Source organism: Jaculus jaculus, chromosome 9 (genome assembly GCF_020740685.1).
Source record: "Jaculus jaculus isolate mJacJac1 chromosome 9, mJacJac1.mat.Y.cur, whole genome shotgun sequence".
Classification (NCBI taxonomy): domain Eukaryota; kingdom Metazoa; phylum Chordata; class Mammalia; order Rodentia; family Dipodidae; genus Jaculus; species Jaculus jaculus.
Window position 1 is genome coordinate 29602532 of NC_059110.1, and position 26999 is coordinate 29629530.

The 26999-nt window shown below is 41.1% G+C and overlaps 1 protein-coding gene across 2 annotated transcripts in view; it reads right to left on the reverse strand.

The window, feature by feature from the left end:
• Pde7b (phosphodiesterase 7B) overlaps nucleotides 1–26999 on the reverse strand; it is a 381712-nt gene that overhangs the window by 256715 nt on the left and 97998 nt on the right. For both annotated transcript variants that reach the window (XM_045158761.1, XM_004651322.2), the window contains one exon: nucleotides 14445–14505. In XM_045158761.1, coding sequence (XP_045014696.1) covers nucleotides 14445–14505 — 61 coding nt within the window. The remainder of the gene's footprint in view (nucleotides 1–14444; nucleotides 14506–26999) is intronic.

Sequence of the window (26999 nt, forward strand, 5' to 3'; positions counted from 1 at the left end):
ATAAATAAGACATATGGAAACCTACTTTTTTGGACAGTGGAACACTCAGGAGCCATAGATTGTTGCTAGAAAAATTTCAGTGCCAGAGTGGGATACCTCCAGTGAGTTGTTGGCCAGGGAGGTCCCTGATGCCCCCAAAACATTACAGGCCATTGCCGAGGCCCTTGGTTTCCCACTAGGAATAGATGGCAAGACCCTATTGCTGAAGAGTCCACACACTTGGGCTACAAGGCCACTGAGAAATCCTGCTGGAACTGAGCTGAGAACCTCCTCCATGTAGACCAGCTGACCGAAAGCCATTCTGCATGCAGTTCAATGGGAGAGAGAGAAATCACCAGTGAAGATACTCAACAGTGGACACTGCAAGTCTTAAATTTTGCCAGCCAGGCCAAATGAGCCAACAGGTGCAATAGTGGCATGTCTGTCATGGTGGAAACCAACTGCCCTCTAATTGGACTGAAGGCCCACTCCATGGGAGGGAATACATCCTTGATACTGAAAACTTAAAACAGGGGTAGTCATGAGCCCTAGGGGGTGTACCATCTGCTGCTGTCTGGCTAAATGTATATACTGTGCTCATCAAACTGCCCAATAAGCACTTCTCTTAATGTTCACACCCATATATTAATGCTACTCTCACTTTTGGTAGAAAACCTTCTCTTTTTTTTTTTTTTCATTTTTTATTTATTTATTTGAGAGCGACAGACACAGAGAGAAAGACAGATAGAGGGAGAGAGAGAGAATGGGTGCGCCAGGGCTTCCAGCCACTGCAAACGAACTCCAGACGCGTGCGCCCCCTTGTGCATCTGGCTAACGTGGGACCTGGGGAACCGAGCCTCGAACCGGGGTCCTTAGGCTTCACAGGCAAGCGCTTAACCGCTAAGCCATCTCTCCAGCCCAAAAACCTTCTCTTTTCAGATGGCAGTGACCCTGGGATGATTCAGAAGGCATCATGGTGCTGAGAAGAAGTGACAGGAGTGCTCAGCACTGCAATATCTCTATCACACCTTCCAAGGCTCAGGGTCCATTGCAGAAGAGGTGGCAGAAAGAATGTAAGAGCCAAAGGAAGGGTAGGACTCCTTACAATGTGCTCCTCCAGACATAAAATGGCCTAGATATCCATGACCTCACCATGCCTGACACTACCTACACAAGACCATCATAATAGGAGGAAAAGATCATGGCATCAAAATAAAAGAGAGACTGATTTAGGGGGGGAGGGGATATGATGGAGAATGGAGTTTCAAAGGGGAAAGTTGGGGGTGGGGGGAGAGCATTACCATGGGATATTGTTTACAATCATGGAAGTTGTTAATTTAAAAAATAATAATAAATAAATTTTAAAAAACCTATTTTTGTGCTTCTTTGGATTTTGGAAAGATGAATTAGATAGAGACTCCTTGGACATGTAGATGGGCAAGGAATTCAGTATTTGTGTTACAAGGGAGAAGAATGGGTCAGTTAGAGTCTAAGAAACACTCCCATGCAGGTTACCTTGGCTGGCCATTGGAGGAGGAGGAGGAGGAAGAGGAGGAAGAGAAGAGGCAGCTAAGGAAAAAAGAGAAGGGGAGGGTCTTTGTGAGCAGAGAGCACTTATTTATCTGAAATGTGTACTGGCAAGTGCATGTAGTTTGGACTTTGTACATTCTTAAATTGTCAACAAACAGTCTTTTTAAAAAATTTTTATTTATTTATTTATTTGAGAGCGACAGACACAGAGAGAAAGACAGGTAGAGGGAGAGAGAGAGAATGGGCGCGCCAGGGCTTCCAGCCTCTGCAAATGAACTCCAGACGCGTGCGCCCCCTTGTGCATCTTGGTAACGTGGGACCTGGGGAACCGAGCCTCGAACCGGGGTCCTTAGGCTTCACAGGCAAGCGCTTAACCGCTAAGCCATCTCTCCAGCCCAACAAACAGACTTGACATGTTGGCTCACAGTTGTTATCTTCAGCCAGGTCCTCAAAGCAGTATATATAAATGGAAATTGATATAATGGGAGCATTAATTTATGTTTTCAATGCTTTAAGATTTTCCTCTTGGATTTTTATTATATACATAATTGAAGTAGTAGAGATGTACCCTATGATTCATATATGTTGGATATACATACAGATTCTCTCTCTATATACATATGTATACAGCCTTTCATATTTCTTAAGTCTCTTTTCACTTCATCTAACAGTAGCTTCAGAAAGGTTATTCGTGGCCTGGAGAGATGGCTTAGTGGTTAAGCGCTTGCCTGTGAAGCCTAAGGACCCTGGTTCGAGGCTTGATTCCCCAGGACCGACGTTAGCCAGATGCACAAGGGGGCGCATGCATCTGGAGTTCCTTTACAGTGGCTGGAGGCCCTGGTGCGCCCATTCTCTCTCCTCTCTCTCTATCTGCCTCTTTCTCTCTCTGTTTGTCACTTACAAATAAATAAATAAATAAAAATTTTTAAAGAGGTTATTCGTTTATACCTGCTTCCACCCCCTTCCTAATCTCCTCAGAGGACCACAGGGGAAGTGATAGGATGGGAGCCCTTGAGGTTCTCCCTGTTATCACCCTGGAGGCCGTTCTCAATTGTGTTTTTCTGTGTCTCCATTGGCCTTCTCTCAGTCACAGGTCGAAGGCTCACAGTTTCCCCCTTTCTTCTCAAAAAACTTTAGCAAACTTCCATTACACTCTCTCCTTGGCACCAGAACATTTCCAATCTTCTCTGTCCTACAAAGCCCCAGTTTTGACAGGCGCTGTTTTGCACCTGCTTTTTGTTCTCAGATAAATGTCTTGCCAGAGGTGTCCAACCCGGGACAGCTTTGAATCTGACCCAACACAGACAGTACCAGTACAAGATTTTTTTGCAATTTAAAAAAAAAAAAATTTTTTTTTTTGTAGCTTGATTGTGCAACAGAGCATGAGCTTCATGGACGACAAGCTCGTGTTGCAATGTCAAAAGGTTGTGTTCACCTGGCACGCCCTCTTTAGGACTGTGCTGGTTGGCTGCACGCCGCCCTTTCCTCTCCTCTGTTCTGTTAATTATGCTCTTCTGTCGCTCTCAGTTGGTTGCTGAGCCCATCAGGCATTGCTTAGCCTCGTCTGTGGTGTTTCTCTTTGTTTTCTTACCTTTCATCTTGGAACTTTCTTTTCTTGGCTAAGCCGGCTACAATACTACTCTGTCAATGTCCAGTCTGTCCTTTATTTCTGAGTCTCCTACCTAGGTATTTCAGCTTCTGTAGATTCCTACCACCCTCCCCACCCATCTGCTTCCGTGGGTCCAAGTATTTGCTTCATGCCACTCTTCATCATGCTGGGGTGGTGTCATCATGAATATATTTGCCACCACCACCAACTTGAAGATATCTCTTTTCAGCTCTAGAATCCCTCCTGCATCTAAGTTTTCCTGGGCATCACCAATTTACTGAGTCTAAAACATTTTTTAAATATATTTTATTTATTAAGAGAGAGAGAGAAAGATAGAGAGAGAGAGAGAGAGAATGGGCACGCAAAGGCCTCCAGCCACTGCAAACGAACTCCAGATGCGTGCGCCCCCTTGTGCATCTGGCTTACGTGGGTCCTGGGGAATTGAACCGGGGCCCTTAGGCTTGGTAGGCAAATGCCTTAACCACTAAGCCGTCTCTCTGGCCCTACTGAGTCTCAAATTTAACTCCTTGTTTCCTTCAGGTTTACTTTATGGCAGGTGCTAAAGCAGCGCCTCTCCCTACTCAACCTATAGCCAACTGATCATGGCGTCTTTCCGTCTTTTGCAAAGGCTTCTGCATCTTGTGCCGCCTGTCATTCGTGATGCTATCTCAATTTAGGCAGGGCTCACCATTTCTCCCCTGATAATTGCTATTATTTCTTAAACTGGCCTCTTTTAGTCTTGTCTTCCTTCTTGCCATTGCTAGCTCACATGACCTCTCTTAAGCTTCCTTTCATACTGTGGTTCCCCTGCTTTTGCATCCCTATTAGATTTTTGTCCTGTTTAATGTCCTCCACAATCTTATCTTACTTCTAAGATTACTTCTGAGTATTAATTTGGTATTTCAATAATTTTTAATATTACTTCTTATTTCTAAATAGCAAGGATGTGCTTGGAAATATATTCATTGAATAAATTTAGGTAGCTTAATATTCAAAATACACCAAAACTCTTTGTTGTATATAGCAAACATTACAACCAGCTGGGCCTGATGGCTTACCCTGTCATCTAAATATGCAGGAGCCTGAAGGATGAATAAATGCTGTGAGTTCAAGCCCTGCCTGGACTACATAGTACCATGCCAATCAGAACTACATAATAAGACCATAATTAAAAATAAACCCAAATCAACAAACTAACAACAACAACAAACTACCTCTCCACAATATTATAAGTCATGTAAAATGAAATCTAAAGATTTGGATGACATTAATATAAGTAAAAATGATATGTATGCAGTAGTTCTAAATGTACTGAATATTCTAATATTTATGGTCATTTTCCTCTTTTTTTATTAAAATTATTTATTTATTTATTTGAGAGTGACAGACACAGAGAGAAAGACAGATAGAGGGAGAGAGAGAGAATGGGCGCGCCAGGGCTTCCCAGCCTCTGCAAACGAACTCCAGATGCGTGCGCCCCCTTGTGCATCTGGCTAACGTGGGACCTGGGGAACCGAGCCTCGAACTGGGGTCCTTAGGCTTCACAGGCAAGCGCTTAACCGCTAAGCCATCTCTCCAGCCCGTCATTTTCTTCTTAACAGACCCAAGAAGGTAGGCAATCATTGCTCACTGTTCTGTTTTAGAGAAGAGGAATGCCTACAACCTTTAAGTTACTCACTCACAGCTACAGAGTTATTTTCTTCTATCTAGGCTTTTAACTGACCTATTTCTTTTTCTACTACACTAATTTGTGGCCTGCTTTGATGGTCAGCTTTGTGCTTTAAAGCCAACTACATGTTTAAGAAATACTTCATTGACCTTACAAATGCCCACACATAGGTAGGGCTGGAAAGATGGCTTAGCAGTTAAGGTGCTTGCTTGCAGAGCTTAAGGAGCCAGGTTTGATTACCTAGGACCCATGTAAACCAGCTGCACAAGGTGATACATGTGTCTTGAGTTTATTTCCAGTGACTAGAAGCCTTGGTATGCCCATTCTCTCCCTCCCTCTCTGTGTGCCTCTTTCTCTCACTTTTTCTCTCAAACAAATAAGTAAAAATACTTTTTAAAAGTTCCCACACACAAAAATCACAGGTTGATCCCAGTGATAACAAAATATTAACATTAAAATACTCATTTTTATTACATGAAAAAGTGTTAAAACAGTGAAAAAAAAATTCACTATTACAGAAGATAAAAATACTGTATTTCAGTAATACTTCAAACATTTTTTTTAATTTTTTATTTATTTATTTGAGAGCGACAGGCACAGAGAGAAAGACAGATAGAGGGAGAGAGAGAGAATGGGCGCGCCAGGGCTTCCAGCCTCTGCAAACGAACTCCAGACGCGTGCGCCCCCTTGTGCATCTGGCTAACGTGGGACCTGGGGAACCGAGCCTCGAACCGGGGTCCTTAGGCTTCACAGGCAAGCGCTTAACCGCTAAGCCATCTCTCCAGCCCTCAGTAATACTTCAATTAAGATACTATGATATTTAATATAAAGTAGAAAAGAAAATTAACATAAAAATTAAACCTAGAGTTCATATCACCACAGCCAAATATGCATTTGGTTAAAATTATTTGATCTCCCAAGCATCTGGCATGTGAGCTTGTCTGATACTACCCAGAAGAAATGGACTGTAGAATATTCTGTGATCCACTATAACAAAGAAAAACATTACTTGGTAACTAACTAACTAACATAAGAGATCAGAGCAGTCTTGTATCTAAGACTTCTGTCCTTGTTGGAACCAGTGTTACTAGTCAACTGATCTATATTTAGGCTTTAAATTCTTTTTCAGTGTATCCCTGTATCCTCTTAGTGGTATGAAATTCTGCCTGCCTACTCTCACTCCTAGTGTCTGGACATTTTTGGAGGGGGGAAATATTTATCACCCAAATACTGCCTCTTGCTTGACTTTTGTATCTAAATCCATGTGTCATCACAGCTCAGCTCTATGCACGCTCTCCTTTGAAGTCTCAATGCACCTTTCCTATCTTCCTTTTAAATCGCATGTTACTCTCAAGATGAGGTTGCATATAGTGGGGTTCAAAAGTTTGATCTCTCATTGGACTGGGATCCCCTTGAGGGTGTTGACCATGTGCCCCTGATCTTTGGACTCCAGTGTCTAGCATAGTGTCTTGCAGATGGAAGGTGCTTGATGCAGTCTAGCTCGTGAGTATTAGGTGAAGGGTTAGTTCCACCCTTGGGGCACTGTGAAATTTTGAAGAACATATTTAATATTTTAAAACATCACCTTCATATCTGTGTATTGCTTTAGTTTTTTTTTTTTTTTTTTTTTCTTCGAGGCGTGGTCTCACTCTAGCCCGGACTGACCTGGAATTCACTATGTAGTCTCAGGGTGGCCTCGAACTCACGGTGATCCTCCTACCTCTTCCTCCCCAGTGCTGGGATTAAAGGTGTGCTCCACCACACCTGGCTTTTAGTTTTTTGATTACCTTTCTAAACACTATTAAGGCTAACAATCAATAAGTACTTTTTTTATTTATGTTTGAAATTTCCATTGTTTATTATCTCTCCAACTTATTGATGGATAAATAGTATCAGGGAAGGCTCCATAAGATGCATCTCGTAGCAGAATATTTTCTTTTAAAAGCTTTTTTTATTGACAGTTTCCAAACAAATACATGATGTATTTTTAAAAAATATATTTTATTTATTTATTTATTTGAGAAAGAAAGAGTCAATGAGAGAATGGGAGCTCCAGGGCCTCCAGCCACTGCAAACAAACTCCAGATTCATGTGCCACCTTGTGCATCTGGGTTACATGGAGAGTTGAACCTGGATCCTTTGGCTTTGCAGGCAAATGCCTTAACCATTAAGTTATCTCTCCAGCCCTACATGATGTATTTTGATGATAATCCCCTCCCATTACTTCTTTTGTCACTTCTCATCCCCTTTTCACTGAAACCGTCTTTCAAACTAGTCCCTCTTCAATTCTGATATACATACATACACACACACACACACACACACACGTATGTATGTATATATATATATATTTTTCTTTTTTTTTTGCCATCCTCCAATATGCCTGAAAACATGTCGATGAGCCCAATATTCTGTAAGTAAGGACAGTCACTGTGAGGTCGTAAACACAACAGCCTCTTTGTGTCTGGATGATAGCGTCCCAAAGCACTCTTCCCCATCCTTTGGCTCTTACATTCTTTTTAAAAAATATTAATTAATTAATTTATTTGAGAGAGGAAGAGAAAGAGAGAGAGATGAAAGAATGGGCTCATCAGGGCCTCCAGCCACTGCAAAAAAAAAAAAAAACCTCCAGATGCATGTGCCACCTTGTGCATTTGGCTTTACATGAGTACTGGGGAATCAAACCTGAGACCTTTGGTTTTTCAGGCAAGCACTTTAACCAGTAAGCCATCTTGCCACTCCACTTACATTCTTTCTACCGTTTTTTATTTCTGTAATTGTCCGAGGTTTGGAGAGTGTCCTCACAAAATATATTATTCTTTTCTTTTCTTTTTAAAGCATATCTTATTCTATTATGGGAAAAACCCCTGACTAGAATGGAAAGATGGCTTTATTTTCACTTTGCAAAAAAAAAAAAAAAAAAAAAAATTAAATGGAAGTCTGGAAGCAACTTGCATTCAGTTAATGTTTCAGAGCTGGGGGAGGACACAAGATACTCTATGCTTGTGTTGAGTAATCATAAAATAATGACTTCAGGGTATTCTGTCATTCTGAAAATTATCAATCCTGGTCAAAGTTTTTGTAAGAAGCTTTAATCTGAAAGCTGCTTGACGTGGGTGTCTCTGCCTAAGCCATCCAGGTAAGCAGGTTCTTGAACATTCACATGGCCATGTCCACTCACCAGTGTGAATGGAGTCAAATATGAAGCAGCTGCAGAGCCACCAAAAATTCCAGATTGGAAAAATAAATGTAACCTTGACAAAGAGGCTGGGGAAAGTGAGCCAAAATATTGTAAGTTACAAGTTAAGGCTTTTTGTTTTATAGAATACCACTCTAAAAACAAGGGGAAAAAGGGTGTAGAAAGTACCAACAATTATCATCTCCCAGAGCAAGGTTAACATATGAGTGAAGAATTGAAATACTCATCATTTTATATAACTTCTTTAAATATTCTGTGTTATTTTTTCCCAATGGTTTTATCATACACTTTGAAAAAGTAATTTTTTTCATAGCTCACCATATTTCATGCACTAGTTATACAATAAGAGATAATTTCTTTTTTAAAAAAACATATTATTTTATTTTATTTACTTGAAAGAGAGATTGAGAGAGAGCGAGTGAGCAAGCGAGCAGGGATGGGTGCACCACCAGGGCCTCTAGCCACTGCAAAGGGACTCTAGATGTATGCGCCACTATGTGGGCATCTGCCTTACGTGGGATCTGGGGAATCAAACCTGGGTCTTTAGGCTTTGCAGGCCAGTGCCTTAACTGACATGTCATTTCTCCAGCCCCAAGAGATAATTTCTTGTCCATTTTATTTTCTTTGTAGAACTGATTCGTTAAACTTAATTAAGGTGCAAATTTCATTATACAGTTGTATACTTTTGCCACAATGAGCCCACTTTGGATTTAAGAGAAATATGTGTCTAGTTTAAAAAGTGTAGGGGTGGGGCTGGAGAGATGACTTAGCAGTTAAGTGCTTGCCTGTGAAGCCTAAGGACCCCGATTCGAGGTTCGATTCCCCAGGACCCACGTAATCCAGATGCACAAGGGGTTGCATGCATCTGGAGTTCGTTTGCAGTGGCTGGAGGCCCTGGCGTGCCCATTCTCTTTCTCTCTGTCTGTTTCTTTCTCTTTCTGTTGCTCTCAAATAAATAAATAAAAGTAAACAAAAATAATTTTAAAAAGTGTAGGGATGGGCTCAAAGAGATAGGTGCCACAGACTTAATCCTGATTAAAGAAGAAAGCAATACTTCATTACAGTTTGGTTATTAAGTTGATTGTCCCTCTCTGAACTAAGGACTAAGCAGAGAGGGTTCAGAGCTGACAGCTCTACCGTATACATTATTAACCTTCATATCTAACCCCCACTGTTCTTGTGGAACTAGAAATGAGCCATTGCAAGAACCCCACATGACAGTCATTTGTTCTTACTGAAAATTGTATTGAACTTGGTGCTACAGAGTAACTCAAGGTGAATGTCACACTTATGTGTCACTTAAAGTAATGAGCCAATAGCTTTATTTTCCAATGAGGATGACTTACTTATGAAAGTCGTGAAGTAGACCACTCAGAGTACTGAAAGGCAGGTGGATAGCTCTGTTAGGTAGTTTGGGGTGACTGGGCCCCCAAAAGTAAAGGCAGGGGGCTGGAGAGATTGCCTAGTGCTTAAGGCACTTGCCTGTGAAGCCTAAGGACCCACAGGTTCCAGTCTCCAGATCCTACGTAAACCAGATGCACATGAAGCATGTGTCTGGAGTTCATTTTTCGTGGCTGGAGGCCCTGGTACACCCATTCTCTCCCTTTCTCTCTCTCCCTCTCTCTGTCTCTAATAAATAGATTTTTTTTTTTTTTTTTTGGTTTTTCGAGGTAGGGTCTCACTCTGGCTCAGGCTGACCTGGAATTCACTATGTAGTCTCAGGGTGGCCTCGAACTCTCAGCGATCCTCCTACCTCTGCCTCCCGAGTGCTGGGATTAAAGGCGTGCGCCACCACGCCCAGCTTCTAATAAATAGATTTTTAAAAAAAATCTTAAAAAAAAAATAAAGGCAGGAATGTGAGCTCTGGCAGTCTCCACTTTGCTAGAGATCAGAGAAGCTAGCTTCTCCTTACCTCTTGTCTAAAGGAGTCCCCTAGATCTGTTTTTCCACAAACAACCTGAGCCCCTCCTGGGAGGGAGTTCCTCTTTCCTAGAATTTAAACCTAATCCTGACACTCTGGTAGGTCAAGTTCAGCCCCCAGAACTTGGCTTTCAGGGCCGGTCTCCTCCTGAGCCAGCCTCTAGCCCAGATAAATCAGCATCTCTCTGAGTCACCTGAGCCAGAAGGTGAGACACCACAGTAAGGTTATGCATGGATGATTGCCAGGGGACAAGCCTCTCTTTGGGCTGCCCATTCTTCACTCCTGAACGTCCAGGTTCTGGAAAGTCTCTTGGCCCCTCTCTGCCTCCTCCTGCCCTCCCCATGACAGGAGCTCTCTGTACTTCCTTTGATCTTTTCTTTTCTCTCTACATCTCTTCTTCACATTTCTTCTAGGCCCACATGGGTTCTCAGACCACATGGGTTTATTGATTTTCCTTCCCTTGGTTTTGTACATCCCTAAATAAGTATGATAATTGCATAATTATTCTTCTTAGTTTGATTTGCCCAATTCTTTGGTTAAATACAAACACAAACTTAGGGTTTGTGGTTCAAGGACCTCTGGGACTCCCCAGAAACCCCATACCAGTACAGAAATTGCCCTTTTCAGAATAACTTGAGAGCGCTCTAGTAGTAAAGAACAGACTTGTACATGTGACCCTAACTGGGGCACCCTCAAACACAGTCCATCTCTACCTTGCTAAAACCAGAGCATTGCCAGGATCCAGGAAGGCACCCCAAACCTGAAACACCTAAGCCAAAGTGTGAGCTGGCAAAGGACACCTAGGAGGAGAGACCCAGGAGTTTGATAATATCAATATAAACTGTGGGTGCCTCACGTTAGTCCCCATCAAGGATCTCAGCATTTGAAGGACATAAAAATTTGGGGTAAGGTTTTAGAAATATTAGCTAGAATATTTTCGTTTTACTTTTTTTTGTTTATTTTTATTTATTTGAGAGCGACAGAGAAAAAGAGGGAGAGAGCGAGAGAGAGAGAGAGAGAGAATGGGCACACCAGGGCCACCAGCCATTGCAACCGAACTCCAGAGGCGTGTGCCCCCTTGTGCATCTGGCTAATGTGGGTCCTGGGGAATCGAGCCTCGAGCCAGGGTCCTTAGGCTTCACAGGCAACCACTTAACCACCAAGCCACCTCTTCAGCCCTTACCTGGTAATTTTGGTTTGTTTTAAGAATGGTGTGACTCCCGTCAGATTGGCCACCATCATGAAAACAAATGATCATAAATGTTGGCGGGGATGTGGAAAAACAGGAACCCTTCTACACTGCTGGTGAGAATGCAATCTGGTCCAGCCATTGTGGAAAACAGTGTGGAGGTTCCTAAAACAGCTAACGATTGATCTACCATATGACCCAGCTATAGCACTCCTAGGCATATATCCGAAGGACTCATCTCATTTCCTTAGAAGTACGTGCTCAACCATGTTTATTGCTGCTCAATTTATAATAGCTGGGAAATGGAACCAGCCTAGATGTCCCTCAACTGATGAGTGGATAATGAAGATGTGGCACATTTATACAATGGAGTTCTACTCAGCGGTAAAGAAAAATGAAGTTATGAAATTTGTAGAAAAATGGATGAACCTGGAAAGGATTATACTAAGTGAGGTAACCCAGGCCCAGAAAGCCGAGTGCCACATGTTCTCTCTCATATGTGGATCCTAGCTACAGATGATTGGTCTTCTGCATGAGAAGGAAAATACTTGGTAGCAGAGGCCAGTAAGTTAAAAAGGAGACATAAAAGGAAGAGAAAGGAAGGGAGGAGGGTATTTAATAGGTTGATATTGTATATATGAAAGTACAATGATTGAGATGGGGAGGTAATACGATGTAGAATGGAATTTCAAAGGGGAAAGTGTCGGGGGGAGGGAGGGAATTACCATGGGATATTTTTTTATAATCATAGAAAATGTTAATAAAATTTAAAAATAAATTAAAAAAAAAGAATGGTGTGAAATTACCTGGAATACCACTTCAAAGACTTGAAAATCCCTTAAAGTATCAGGCCCCTTACCCTTTGCTGATGGAAGTATAGTTTTCTTAAGAAGTGTTCCAGGAAGTCATAAAACAATGTCACAGGCTCCTCTTAAGGGAAACAACAGCCTACTACTACCTGAGGCAATGCAGAATAGATGCCTTTTAGGGTGTTGGTGAAGTGGTTGCCCTGGGGAGGCAGCGAGTCAATGGCAGACTGATCTGCGTATATTGATATCTGTGATAATTTTATTTTGGTTTTCTTTTATCTATGACTTCAAAGGACTTTATAAAAGTTTGAATTAAAAATTGGAGCACCCTCTTACAAAGATAAATAGGAAAAGAGTGTCAGCTTTCTCAGATGGAAGCTCCTTGAGGGCATAGGCATTTTCCACTACGTGAGGAACTCAAAGTCAGTAGCATTATCTTCAAATGCCCTGCACTGTATTAAAGATTGTAAATAGACAGTAGTCCATAGGTAAGGTACAAATGTGTGCTTCCTATATGTTCTTAGATTAATAAAAACTTTCACTCACTAGCTTCCTTTACATGATTGAGTTTTATCTCACAGAGACAAGCTAATGAAATCTACAAGGCTAATGACCCATGGCAGCTTAATCAATATACAAATCTTTCCAAGGATATCTGTACTTTGAAAGAGCAGGTGTCTCTTGATTCACTTACAATAAATGACCTATGTGTGTCAAATTCTTAGGATCGGTGTCACTGATTATGTTAGGGGTTAAATAATTGCCATTGTTATCACAGCAGTAGTAAAGCACAACTGATTTATATTATTATATACCTTATTTTGGAACTCCATGCAATCTGTTGGCTTCATTGGGGACATATTTAATGGTCAAGAATGGCTTCTGCAAGCTATGTAAAATATATTGGCCAGGTGTGGTGGTGCATGCCTTTAATCCCAGCACTCAGGAGGCAGAGGTAGGAGGATTTCTGTGAATTCAAGGCCACCTTGAGACTACATAGCAAATTCCAGGCTAGCTGGGGTAGAGTGAGACCCTACCTCGGACAAAAAAGCAACTCAAAACAACAGTAACATAAAAAGCATACCATATAGTCAGAAGAGATGGAAAGAGGCTTAATTTTACCTCAACTACAGTCCAATGTATTGGCAGCATTATCGACCTATCTATCTATCTATCTATCTATCTATCTATCTATCTATCTATCTATCAATGATTTATCTATTATCTATCCATCCATTTATCATCATCATTTCTACCTAACATACTCAATTAGCAATTTGAGGTACTTTCATGGTTTAAGGAAACAAACATTGGATATTTGTAATATATGTGTTGATTCTGGGCTGCATTAAGTATTCATGTACTTCCAGTAAAATATCCAAGTTTTTAATGGATATACTTAGCTTCCATCTTAATTAAAATAAAAATAAATGAGAACTTCAATACAGAAGTTTAAAACAATAGTAGTATAAGAATATAAGACCTATAAGAGGCTAGACAAGTGTTTTTTTTTTTTTTTTTTTTTTTTTTACATCATGAGTACCCTTTGATCATTTGGTCTGTGATTATCTTGAATTATAACAAGCTGACGTCTTCCCCAACCTCTATCTTTTTGTCTGCTTTGGGGGACATCTAACTGATAATCTAGGCTGTCAAGATACAAGGTTGCTAAAGGAAATGAAAGAGATCAACATGAATGATTCTCTGCTTAGGATTAAGACTTAATGTCAGAATGGGCAAATGTGAATTGTTATGAAAATAACATTTATGGAATTGTTTCGTTTTCCTTGCTATTTTAAATTATACATTTTAACTAATGTAAAGTTCACTGGACATAATTTAGTTACTTATATAATTCTAAACATTAGGTCTAAAAGCTTACAGTTTAGAAATTTTCTTACCATGGTTTGGACTATTTCTCACTCTGTTTATGTGAATCACTTACATTCTCTTATATTTGTTTGTAACCTATGAAATGGGGGAAATAACACCAACTTCAATTATCAGAATAGTATACATTAAAGGAATTTGTAAAAAGTATAATGATATATCATCCCACTAGAACAAAAGACTCTTCATCATATTATTGCTATTTTGATACAAATGCTTTGTGGGTGATTACTGGTCTGACCTAAAACTATTTCAAATATAGAAAGTGTCCCGGGACTTGGAAGTGAAGGCATTTTGTGTTATGTTGTAAAAACTTCATAGTTTACTTATCTATATCATGGTCTCTAGTTTAAGAACTACAATGTGATCCTATTTCCTTTTTGATTAATGTTGCATTGAGACCAAGTACTCGATTCTATGCTATACTGATGATTCAAGAAAAACAGACACACAGAAGTACCAGACCCTCTGACTTACTGACAGTTACTAAAAACAAAACCTTCCCGCCCCTCACAGATGTGCTACAGCTGTTTAAAACCTCCTAAGTGGGCCAACACACCTCCTTAAGATGGCCAGTGAGATTCCAAAGCAGCCAGGACACCACATGACATTAACATGCTCAATATACTTAAAGGAGAAGCCTTCTTACCTAGCATGCAAACACATTTGACATTCTGATCAGGGTTCTCAAACAAGATTTCGCCACACCTCTGTAATAGAAGGAAAGCCATAGTTACTTTAAGGTTTTGAATGAGAATTTCCTACACAGTGTATCCCCAGAAGCAATCCCATGATGTCATTCTACCCTTGTTTTCCTTGGTTCCCCTGGCTCTAGGGATTTCTGTCATATAGAAAGACTTTCCTGGGGCTGGGGACACAGCTCAGGGTTGCTTGCTTACTAAGTCTGCCAGCCTGAGTTTGAGTCCCCAGCACACGCATAAAGCTTGGAACAAAGACGCTCATGTGTGTGGAGCTGGTTTGCTGTGGCAAGAGACCCTGGCATGTGTGTGAAAATAAATAAACAATTTAGAAAAGAGACTTTCCTGGTTGCAAAATTCTAGAGAAGTAAGTTGGGATAAATTATTCCTAAAAGCTGCATACCCCTGCCTTCAGCTAATTCTGTGTGCTCCCTTGAGAAGCAATGGCTTGAGATAGACTTAATTTCTAATGGTTTCTATTTTAATGGAACATATGCCATAATTAGAATATATTAGAACATACATAATTAGAACATATAACATAATTAGAACATGAATCATAATTAGGATACTACAAAACCACTAACACGACTTACAGCTACTTATATTCTGAAACATAATAATATACATAACTATGTATTATATGTATAAGATATAATGTTAATATATAATATTCACAGTATGTAATATTCAAGTCATATAACATGTTCCATGGCAATAATCTGAGGCTAAAATTGTTCCTTTTATATTATTCTGAACTACCCACTTTATATTCAAATACAGATATCATCAAACATAAAGCCAGGTGGCCAATGCTTAACTCTGAACTTAGGGAAATGATGAACAAGGAGATAAAAAAAAAAGTACTATAGGGGTTTTCCTGAACCCATAGACCCAGAGAAGTATCAACTTTCTAATTTATAGCTTAGTTTTAAGTTGCATGTCAAAACTTATGCCAGGAAAACCTTAGAGATAAAATCAGTTATTGAAAACCAGGCCATACTTGCATGATGAATATGACCAGCAAATAGGATGCGTATCTGTATTTGTGTGTAAGCCATCCCAATCAATGGGAATACCACAAATAGAAAATATAAGGCACACTAGCCAACAATTCATAAAAGAGGAAATCTGGAAGGCCAATGCTCAGAGAAAATATGTCCACCTCTATCCCTAGTTGGGAAGAGCAAGTTATAGATGAAGTGACTCTGGTAACTGCAAGTGTTTTCAAAAATGTAGAAAACTGTGAAGCTCGCATGGTCTTTAGGCTGGAGTATAAAATGACCAACCGCTGGAGAAAACTTGACAAATCTAGCAGTTGTTTATACAATATGATACAGCAAATGATTTTCTAGAAGTTTTAAAAATATTTTGTTTATTTTTATTTATTTAATTGAGAGCGACAGACAGAGAGAGAGGAGAGAGAGAGAGAGAATGAGAGAGAATGGGCATGCCAGGGCTTCCAGCCGCTGCAAACAAACTCTAGATGCGTGTGCCTCTTTGTGCATCTGGCAAACGTGGATCCTGGGAAATTGAGCCTTGAACCAGGGTCCTTAGGCTTCACAGGCAAGTGCTTAACTGCTAAGCCATCTCTCCAGTCCTGATTTTCTAGAATTTTTAAGGAGATGTTTCTGTTTGCTTTTTATTAATTTATTGCTTGGTGCTAGGGAAATGGCTCAGCAGTTAATGGTGCTTGCTTACAAAGTCTGCCAGCTTGAGTTTGATATCCCAGCATCCACATAAAGCCTGATACAAAGTGGCCCATGTATGTGGAGTTTGTTTGCAGTGGCAAAGCAGAAAGAGCTAGAAGGGAGACAGAGAGAATGGGTGTGCCAGGGCCTCCAGCTGCTGCAAATGGACTCCAGATGCATGCGCCACTTTGTGTATCTGGCTTTACATGGGAACTGGGGAATCGAGCTCAGGTCTTTCGGCTTCTCAGGCTAGTGCCTTAACTGCTGAGCCATCTTTCCAGCCCAATTTTTCTAGAATTTTTAACTAGGAAATATTTCACACAAGACTTACATGTCCTGGTTATAAAAAGATAAGTGGAGCTGGGGAGCTTGCTCACTGGTTAAAGGGACTTGCTTGCAAAGCCTGCAGGCCAGGTTCAGTTCCCCAGTGAACATGTAAAAGTCAGAAGCACAAAGTGGTACATGTGTATCAAACTCATTTGTAGTGGCAAGAGACCTCAATGTGCCCATATTCTCTTTCTCTCAATTAAATCAATAAGAATCAAAAATAGGGCTGGAGAGATGGCTTAGCGGTGAAGTGCTTGCCTGTGAAGCCTAAGGATCCTGGTTCGAGGCTCGATTCCCCTGGACACACGGTAGCCAGAGGTACAAGGGGGTGCACGCATCTGGAGTTTGTTTGCAGCAGCTGGAGGCCCTGGTGTGCCCATTCTCTCTCTATCTGCCTCTTTCTCTCTCTGTCACTTTCAAATAAATAAATAAAATAAACAAAAAAATTTAAAAAAAGAATTAAAAATAAAACACATGTCATTCACAATTAAAGTACTAAAAAAATCTAAAATGAATTAGAGCTATATATACTCTAAAAAGCATGTAGAATATATATGTACGCACAGCATGTGATGTTAATATGTAATACTCACATTATGGAATATTCAAGTCATATCAAATATGTATGACTTTCAAATCATATACACCATATATATGACATTGAAGTCACCAAAATATGTTATGCCAAAAGAACCCCATTTATTACAAATTTGAGAACATCTAAAAATAGCACATATTATTTATGCACATATTCATTTCTAGAACAAGCTCAACATGCAGCGAATAATGAGCGAGGCATCAGTATGAGCTGGTAAGAAGAGGTGCAGAGCGGAGACATTTAGTAGAGCAACGTTACCAACTTTTCCTGTAATTGTTTGTGCCTGGAAAGATCCTCCAAGCTTCTCTATGCACGACATGTTTCATAATAAGAAAGAATGTCTCCTGTATAAGACTGAGCCTAGCAAAGCAGCCCTCCATACTGCGAGGCGCCGCGCTCTTGTCTTGGGCTCATGAAGGTCATGTGGTAGCCAACTGGACTGTCTTCCTCAGTACTTTATTCTTTCCCCTTACTTAATTCCTTTACTTTTAGAGAGACTGGGAATGTTCTACCCTCGTACTTTCACAGTTAACAACTTGGTTAGTTCTATTCCCCAAGGAATAAAGGAACTCGCATTCTTCACAGCTCATTATGAAATTCTCAGGCCGGAGGTTGACAGAGGAGATGATGATACTACTGCCTTCAAATCACCCCCTTCCCTCTCTGTCAGGCATGACCCATGTTGTACAGAAGGAGATAGGCAGCTGGCTCAGAGATTTGAAAAGGAAGACCCTCAGGTTGCTGAGTCAAGAGGTTGGACTATGGAGGCGGGGGTAGGCTGGAACCAGGGAAGGCTGCAAGAGTGCATTAGGGGGTGTTGAGTTCTAGATGGTATTTGGATCATGAGCTTTGCTTGTAGCCACTCTTGATGACCTAGTGTGGTCTATATCATTCCACTGAATCTCTCCATGCTTCGATTCCTTGGAAGTAACATGAGGCTGCTGATTTGTGCCACCAAGTAAGGGCAGGGAGCAAATTAATGACCCATGCAGTCTGATCCTACTGCTTGTTCCTGTTTTGTTTGTATTTTGACAGAGGTTAAACCCTTTGAAAGAACTAGGATCTATTTTCTGCATCACCTGCTTTTTAAAGTGGTATGTTTATTACCTGAAAGAGTTAATAATTATTTTTTAAGTGAAAGTTCAGAGGTTCCTAAAATTTCAAACATTTCTAAAATGTTTTCAACTTCTTGGCAGAACAAAGAATTAGGGAGCCCCACAAAGCCCTGTTAGTCTCTTGTTGGGGATCCCACAAGGAAATGAGTTCAGACTGGTCTCTTGCCTTGTTACAAACATAGCCTGCACCCAGGGAGCACTGTCTTTTCATTGCTGAGCCTTCCCAAGGACTTAGCGAGTGGAGGCCACTTCCTTTCTTCTTCTACTATACCCAGAGCTAGAAGTTTCTGAAGCTTCCATGAAATATGCATTCCTAATAGTCATGGCCTGTCTAGGTTCACTGACCAGACAAGCTCATTACCAAGTAACAAGGGCGAGTACTCTGGCCCCTCCAGTGAGGATGAGGCAGTCTGTTTCCTCATCGTTATCTCCAAGGCAGTCTGGGAAAATGACCTGGACACTTTTAACTAGCTCTTTAATGGCCCTTCTTTCTTAGTGACCTGATGATGGCAATAGATTCGTTTATAGCAATGCTCAGAAGGGAATCTGAATACTTTCAAGACATGGACGAAACCAGGTTCTTTCCAGTGACTTTTCTCAATGATGCCAGTGTTTGCCAGGCCTTCACTGGCAGGCCTCTGCTTACTGTGCAGCCCAGGGTGATGACCCAGTTTAGGAGATTAATTAGGCTGAGAGACATTGTCCCATTCTCCGAAAACTGCAGGCTCTGTCATGGGGGGAGGTCTTGTGTTCTGCTTCAGTCCTCCTCCTTGGCTACTCTAGTCACGTTTGTGGAACCTCCCCATCTTGGCACCTTAAATGCTGGGTGACCTGAACTTTGTACCTGGTTCTGCTCATCAGAACCCTCAGGGTCTCATTTGTCCTTAGGGATGCCATATTGACTTTGTCTCCTGTGTCTGAAATACTCAGACCAACTTGGCCCTACCCAGCTAGACCAGTGAACATTGTCCAGCCCCCAAGAACAAGAACATAATTATTGTAATGCCCATCTAACAGGAAGGAGCCACATTAGCAGCAGAGAAATCCTCCCAGCGTGGGCTTTGCCTTTTTTATGGGATGTGAGGTTTGGTGCACATGAATTCATGTATGTATTGCCCACATAAACCACAAAGAATCAAACGACTTTATCATTAGTTCTGACAGCCTGCCTCATTGTTGTAACCCCGATGTTTTCATGTTGTAGACCCCTGTGGACTAGGTAGACTAAATATTTGTTAATATTTTTCGAGGCCACATTATGGGCTAAAAATTGTTCTAATTCTCATGGCTACTGTTTTAATAGTAGAAACTTGAGGCACGGACAGAACTACTCACTATAGAATACTCTCTGATAGGTGAGACAATCAAAGCTTATAGTTGACTGAGGCTTAGCTAAGATGCACAGATGCCCACATCTTGGCTGCTCTGGGGCTCCTTGCTGTGTTGGCTAAGCAGATTATCTCCATTGACACACCCTTTTCTCACCCATTAGTTTCTGGCTGTTGGCAAGAGTTGCCAGCTGAGGGAGCTTGGGTTTTGGATCAGACTGACCCAATTTCCAAGGCTGTTGCTACTTTCTCTCACCTACTATCTTATCATGGACCATTTATTTAGTCAGGCCAAACATGCTCTGTTAAATAGGGCAATATTATTTCCATCATCCCACCATTTCACATTTAGTTTTTAATTCCTTATAAGCAAGAAGGGAATAGCTTAACTATTGTAGGTAAGACCAATGCAAAAATAAGAATAAATTTAATGCAGCTGTTAAAATCTATATTAATTCCCACAGTTTTCTGAAGATTAGAAATGAAGAGATATTTCTACTTTTGAAAATGAGAATATTTCACAAATTAGTTGCAATTCTTGTTTGTAAGATTTTTACATATTAAATATAGAATTTGACACTTGTTCAAAATAATAAAGATATTTTAAAATACTGTATCAGTTATTCACAGTGGCCAAGACATGGAATGAACTTAAGCACCATCAACAGTTGAATGGATAAAGAAGTGTAGCATTTTACACAATAAAGTATTTTCAGTCATAGAAAGGAAGGTAATTCTATCATTTGCTATAATACGGAGTAATGTGTAAGGTAGAAAGTGAAATAATCTTGATACAAAAAACCCCCCCAAATATCATATAATTTCATGTATACTGTGGAATCTAAAATTTTGAATTCATAGAAGCAGAAGTAGAACTATAGTTACCATGGCCAGTGGAGTACTGGGGGATTATTGATTAAGAATGATAGATATCAGCCGGGTGTGGTGGCGCACACCTTTAATCCCAGCACTAGGGAGGCAGAGGTAGGAGGATTGCTGTGAGTTCGAGGCCACCCTGAGAATACATAGTGAATTCCAGGTCAACCTGAGCCAGAGGTGAGACCCTACCTCGAAAAAAAAGGAAAAAAAAAAATCTTATTCAAGAATGATAGATATCAAGCCGGCTATGGAGGTGCACACCTTTAATCCCAGCACTCAAGAGCCAGAGGTAGGAGGATTGCTGTGAGTTTGAGGCCACCCTGAGACTACAAAGTGAATTCCAGGTCAGCCTGGGCCAGAGTGAGACCCTACCTCTAAAAAAAACCAAAAAGTGATATCAAGAGGTCTGGCGAGTTGACTCAGTGGTTAAGACACTTGCATGCAAAATCAAAGGACCCAGGTACCATTCCCCAGAACACACATGAGCCAGATGCACAAAGTGGTGCACGTGTCCAGAGTTTATTTGCAGTGTCTGGAGGCCCTAGAGTGCCCATTCTCTCTCTCCCTCTCCTTTTCTCTTTCAAGTAAATAAATAAAATATAAAAAAAAACAAATTAAAAATGATTATCAAGAGATGTATTGTGCAATATGGTGACTATAGTCATCATAATATATTACACACTTGAAAATTGTTAGCCAGGTTTAGTGGTGCATGCCTTTAATCCCAGAACTTGGGAGGCAGAGGTAGGAGGATTGCTGTGAGTTTGAGGCCAACCTGGGACTACAGAATGAGCTCCAGATCAGTTTGGGCTAGAGTGAGACCCTTCCTTGAAAAAACTTCTCACCCCCCCCCCACCAAAAAAAGAAAAAGAAAATTACTAAGGAAGTACTTTTTGTTTTCACCACAAAAGCATCATGTTTTAGATGAGGTATACAAACATTCTATTTTGTCAATTAAAATAAAAACAAAATCTTTAAGGGGCTGGAATGATGGCTCAGTGGTTAAAGGTGCTTACTTATAACGCCTGTCAGCCTGGGTTTAATTCTCAAAGCCATCCACTTAAGACAGATGCAAAAAGTGACATGAGTGTGTGGTGTTCATTTGTAGTGGCAAGTGCCCTGGTGGGCCCATAGCCACTCCCACACACATACACACGCAACTAGATAAAATTATTTAAAAAAATCTTTAAAGCTATCAGTATTGTAATATCAAGCTGTAATTTCTACTAACTAAAATCATGTATTCCATTAAACTATACAGTAAAATATATTTTTCTTTTTAAAAATATTTTATTTTTATTTATTCATTTGAGATAGAGAAAGTGGGTACACCGAGGTCTCCAGCCTCTGCAAACGAACTCCAGACACATGTGCCACCTTATGCATCTGGCTTATGTGGGTCCTGGGGAACTGAACCTGGATCCTTTGGCTTTGTAGGCAAGTACCTTAACAGCTAAGCCATCTGTCCAGCCAGATATTTTTTCTTAACTAGTTGTAAAAGTTGATATTAGCAGTAATTTTAAAAGTCACAATTAAGTTTTCAACAATTTCCTTTTCTTAAAGAAAATTTTTATCTGTTGTACTAATGTTTAAGTATTGGTCCTTTACTCAAAAGAAAAATTTTAAAAACAGTGGCAAGCTCACATTTTGTTCTCACTGTTAACTCAGAAATTTCAGCTTTCTTAAGTCAGGCAATGCTTTTTTTCTTGTACCAAATAAGCTTTCATACATCCTTTTATTTGTCTGAAACTTGCTATCATTTGAAAGAATAGAACTCTCAACAGGCATCCAGCAAAAAAAAAAAAAAAAAAAAGCCTTTTTAGAAAAAATGCTTTGATATCTTCAGAAGGGAAGAAATATCAGCAAAAACAAAACAAACAACAAAAGAAAATACCCCAAAGATAGAAGTCCTCATTGCTTAGAAGTTTCTCCTAGGATTAGTTAAGCAATTAACACTTTATTGCAAGTATATAATGTTAAATTTTAATAGAAATTAAGCAGTCATGACTATTTGATTTTGGTCTTCCCATATTTACAGTTTTCTTTTCTTGGGTGTGTGGGAGTGTGTGTGTGTGTATGTGTGTGTTCATGTATGAGGGCTTGTATGTGCGGAGGCCAGAAGTTTTCTTTGGTGTGTCTGGTGTGTGGGAGTGTGTGTGTGTGTATGCGGACGTGCACATGTGGAGGCCAGAGGTTGATGTTGGGTGTCTTCAGCTGCTTTCCGTTTTATTTATTGAGAGAGAAGCCACAGTGTATCTCACTTGAACCCAGAGCTCTCCACTCCTGCTAGACTAGGTAGCAATCTTACCTGGAGAATCTGCTTGTCTCTGCCTCCCGTGCACTGGGCTCACAGGTGGATTACCACCATGTCCAGCATTTCTGTGGGTGCTGAAGATTTGAACTCAGGTCATCATGTGTGTAAGGAAAGCATTTTGCTGACCGACTTATCACCCCAGTTCCTTTCACTTCTCTTCTTTTATCAGAAAGGAATTTTAAAACAGGGGGATCAGGTAGGAAGTTATGAAATTCTTGGAGGATCAGGCTATAAGCTGGACCTCCATCAATGACATCTAGTACATAGCTGGGGCCGTGAGCTCAGCAGGACCACAACTGGGCAAATGGAGAATGAGGAGGCATCACTGTACTACTGACTTCAATAACGCAGCACATAACATTGATCCAGGGATTCAGAGACAAATCTTTAAAAAAATATTTTATTTATTTATTTATTTGAGTGATACAGAAAGCTGGGTGGGTGGGGGGGTAGAAAATGGAAATGCCAGGGCCTACAGCCACTGTAAATGAACACATGTGCCACTTCGTGCATCTGGTTTACATGGGAACTGGGGGAATTGAACCCGGGTTCTTAGGCTTTGCAGACAAGTGCCTTAACCACTAAGCCATCTCTCCAACCCTTTTGAAAAATATTTTGGCCAGGGCTGGAGAGATGGCTTACCAGTTAGAGCATTTGCTTGCAAAGCCCCAAGAACTGATGTTCTAATCTCCAGGTTCTACGTAAGCCAGACACACAGTGACACAACTGTCTGATGTCACACATGTGCACAAGGGGTTCATGTGTCTGGAGTTTGTTTGCAGTGGCTGAAGGCCATGACACGCCCATTCTGTCTCTCTCTCTCTGCCTCTTTCTCTAGCTTTCAAAATAAATTAAAAAAAAAATCTTTTAGCTGGAAGTGCATGTCTTTAATCTCAGCACTTGGGAGACAGAGGTAGGAGGATCGCTGTGAGTTCAAGGCCAGCCTGAGACTTCATAGTGAATTCCAGGTCAGCCTGGGCTAGACTGAAACCCTACATCCACCCCCCCAAAAAAATCCTTTAAAATTATTTTCTCTATCTATCCCTTTATTTATGAGAGAGAGAGGCAGATAGAGAGGCAACTGCCTTTTGACATCGTGATGCTAGTGACTGAATATTGGATGGTGACTACAGAAATTCAGACAACTCTGATATGTCCGTGACTCTGCTTGAGTGCTTGTGGAAATAATAAAAATAAAATGAACTATTGAAATACGAGTAGGCTCATTTGGGGAGAAGAAAATCAAAGCCATTTCCCTAGACACAAAAGCACTAGCCATGGGTAGACTATGGGGAGTTATTGGGCTGTGGTAGAAATACAAATCTAGGGCTGGAGAGATGGCTTAGCGGTTAAGCGCTTGCCTGTGAAGCCTAAGGACCCGGTTCGAGGCTCGGTTCCCCAGGTGTCACGTTAGCCAGATGCACAAGGGGGCACACGCGTCTGGAGTTCGTTTGCAGAGGCTGGAAGCCCTGGCGCGCCCATTCTCTCTCTCTCCCTCTATCTGTCTTTCTCTCTGTGTCTGTCGCTCTCAAATAAATAAATAAATAATTTGAAAAAGAAAAGACAAAAAGTTAAAAAAAAATTAAAAAAAAAAAAAAAAAAGAAATACAAATCTATCTCTCCTGTACCAAACATCCGGAAAGACAACCTGGATGAGACAGCTTGGGCACAGAGGCCGCCTCCACCCCTCATTCTCCATCCATCACCAAGAACGTCCATCCTGAAAGTCTGCCACCATCTACCCCATGAATATACATAAGCCAAGCACATGCCCGTACACTGATTGGTCACAAGTATTGCGTCTGCTTCCTTTGCTCACTCCAGGGTCCCCAGATGTGTAGGATGGTGATCAATGCATCATGCTGCTTGCAGAACTTAGAACACGCACGAATGACACATTCCTGATGGCAGTTCTGGGGTATAGACAGGAACGATCTGGCTAGCACAAGGAGAGAATATGTCTTCTGACCACTGCCGTTTAGAAGTCAGCAAATGCTGCTGTAGATGCAGCCACCTCCTGTGGCTGTGATGGGTGACAGAGGCTGAAATCTGACATTGACAAGACATTTCAAAGCTGGCTCCTGAGCCACGCCTGTAATTCTGGCACTCAGTAGGTAGAGGCAGAAGAATAGATGGCAACCTGGGCTACACAGAGTATTAAATGCCAGTCTGAGTTAATGGGGAAAAAAAAACACAAAAAGCTATTAAAAACCAAGAACTAAGGATGTAGCTCAGCGGTAGAGCATTTCCCTAACAGGCATAAATTCTCGAGTTCAATCCCCAGCAACACACACACACACACACACACACACACACACACACACACACACACACGACAAAACAACAGCCACAAATCCCAGACAATGCTGCATCTATTCCTATCTTATTGTTTCCCCAAGCAGAAAACTGAATGCTTCTAACTAAAGTCTGATCCCCAAAGATGGATCTTGAAAGAAAATGGCTGAGGTCTGCAGAGCATAAAAACTGGCCCTGCGGAGACTGTCAGCTTGCAAGTATGGCCAGGGCTGGAAGACTGGAATCTCACTAATGTTAATCAAATAAGTGAATGAATAAACACATGCTCAGGAAATCTATTGAACACTAAGTCTATGCAAGTACTATATCAGCAAGAATCCAGCTAGGTCCTGTCGCAGGAGATGTGTGTACAGGTTAGTCTGAAGCCAGACCATAGAAGGCAAAGGGGTCTCTTCAGTGGTGGGTACTCGACTCTGCCTAGGACCATGATAGAAGGGTTCCAAAGAGGTGACCTCAGGCCTGAGTCAGGAGGAGAAGCAAGAATTGGCTGGCTAAAGACCCTTTCCAGGCAGCGGAAGCTGTCTTAGAGAGTCGTGCTAGGATCAGAAAAGTATAGTCCCCAAGAACCAGGGCAAAACTGTGGTAGGTCCAAGTGGGGGCCTTAAATATATTGGTTCTCACAAGTGAAAATAGAAGAAAATGAGAGGCTATAATAAATAAAAATATTTCTTGGCTGGGATAAGGAAGGTGGCTTGTTTTTGAGAAGCAAGGATGCTTAATGACTTCTTTTAGCATTGTAATGAATGACTGTAACTTCATGGCTTAGATATTGACTACAATTTTTTGCCCATTTTTTTTTTCAAACTTCCAGAAGGCACCAAGCCTAAACTGTTACTCATTCCTTTTTCTTTTTCTTTCTTTTTTGACTTTTTGATGTATGGTTTTACTGTAGCCCAGGCTGACCTGGAATTGACGATTTAATATTGGGGGCTTTGAACTCAGTGCAATCCTCCTACCTCTTCCTCCCGAGTGCTGGGATTAAAGGCATGTGCCATCATGCCCAGCCCTTTTTCTTGGATTATTCCATACAACAGTATGACCTAAAGAATTCCTCAGCCACCCAGTAAAAACCTCACAGCCCCGCTGATTCCAGCTACTGCGGAAGCCATTAACACCTTTGTGGAGACATCACAGTTTCCCTGTTCCTGGACTCACTTTCAGGGTCTCTTTTACGGTGGCCCAAGTCCACAGGGTTTTGGGCAAGTCCTGTCTACAGCGTGGGTGGCACAGTCAGGGCTTAATCTCTAAACACCATGGCAGACCTCAGCGCTCTGGTACCAGAGGATGACAGACTTGGAACAGTGGCCGATTTCAGCTCAAGCTTGTTTTCCTTCCTAAGCTTTTCCCATGAAAGAGTAGATTTCCATCCTATTGCAGGCTGTGAAAACGTCCCACTAATAAGTTTTCAACAATCTGTCAGAGCAGATCTCCAGCGACAACCTGGCATGGCCTTTGGATCCTGGCCTCATGGCCCAATCCAACCTCACAGCCAGTCAAAATAAGAGACGCACCAGCAAGAGAGAGAGAGAGAGGGAGAGAGAGAGAAAGAGAAAAAAAATAAAATAATCACCTCAAGCTGAACAGAAATTCTTAACAAATCCATTGTTGCCAGTTGTCCCCAGCAGCTCTGTGGTCTGTATAACCCGGTGTGACCCTCCAGGAAGGGCCATCCCTCCGAAACCTCTACTTAGCTATGGTTAGGAGTGATTTGAGAGATATTAATGCTATTGCTGTTGGAAAAGGAGCCTACCAGCGTTTACCAGCTTTGCTTGCTTCTCCAGTCACAGAACACAATGTTAGCTCAATGGCGTATGCTTTCCATTAGGAACGAGCCAGCAGCAGCAATCTCCAGAGAGTCTCTCAGCATTTTATTACAGACCCCTATTTTTAAACGTTTAAAAACTACTTATTACGAACCAAAAACTTGGAAAATCTGGT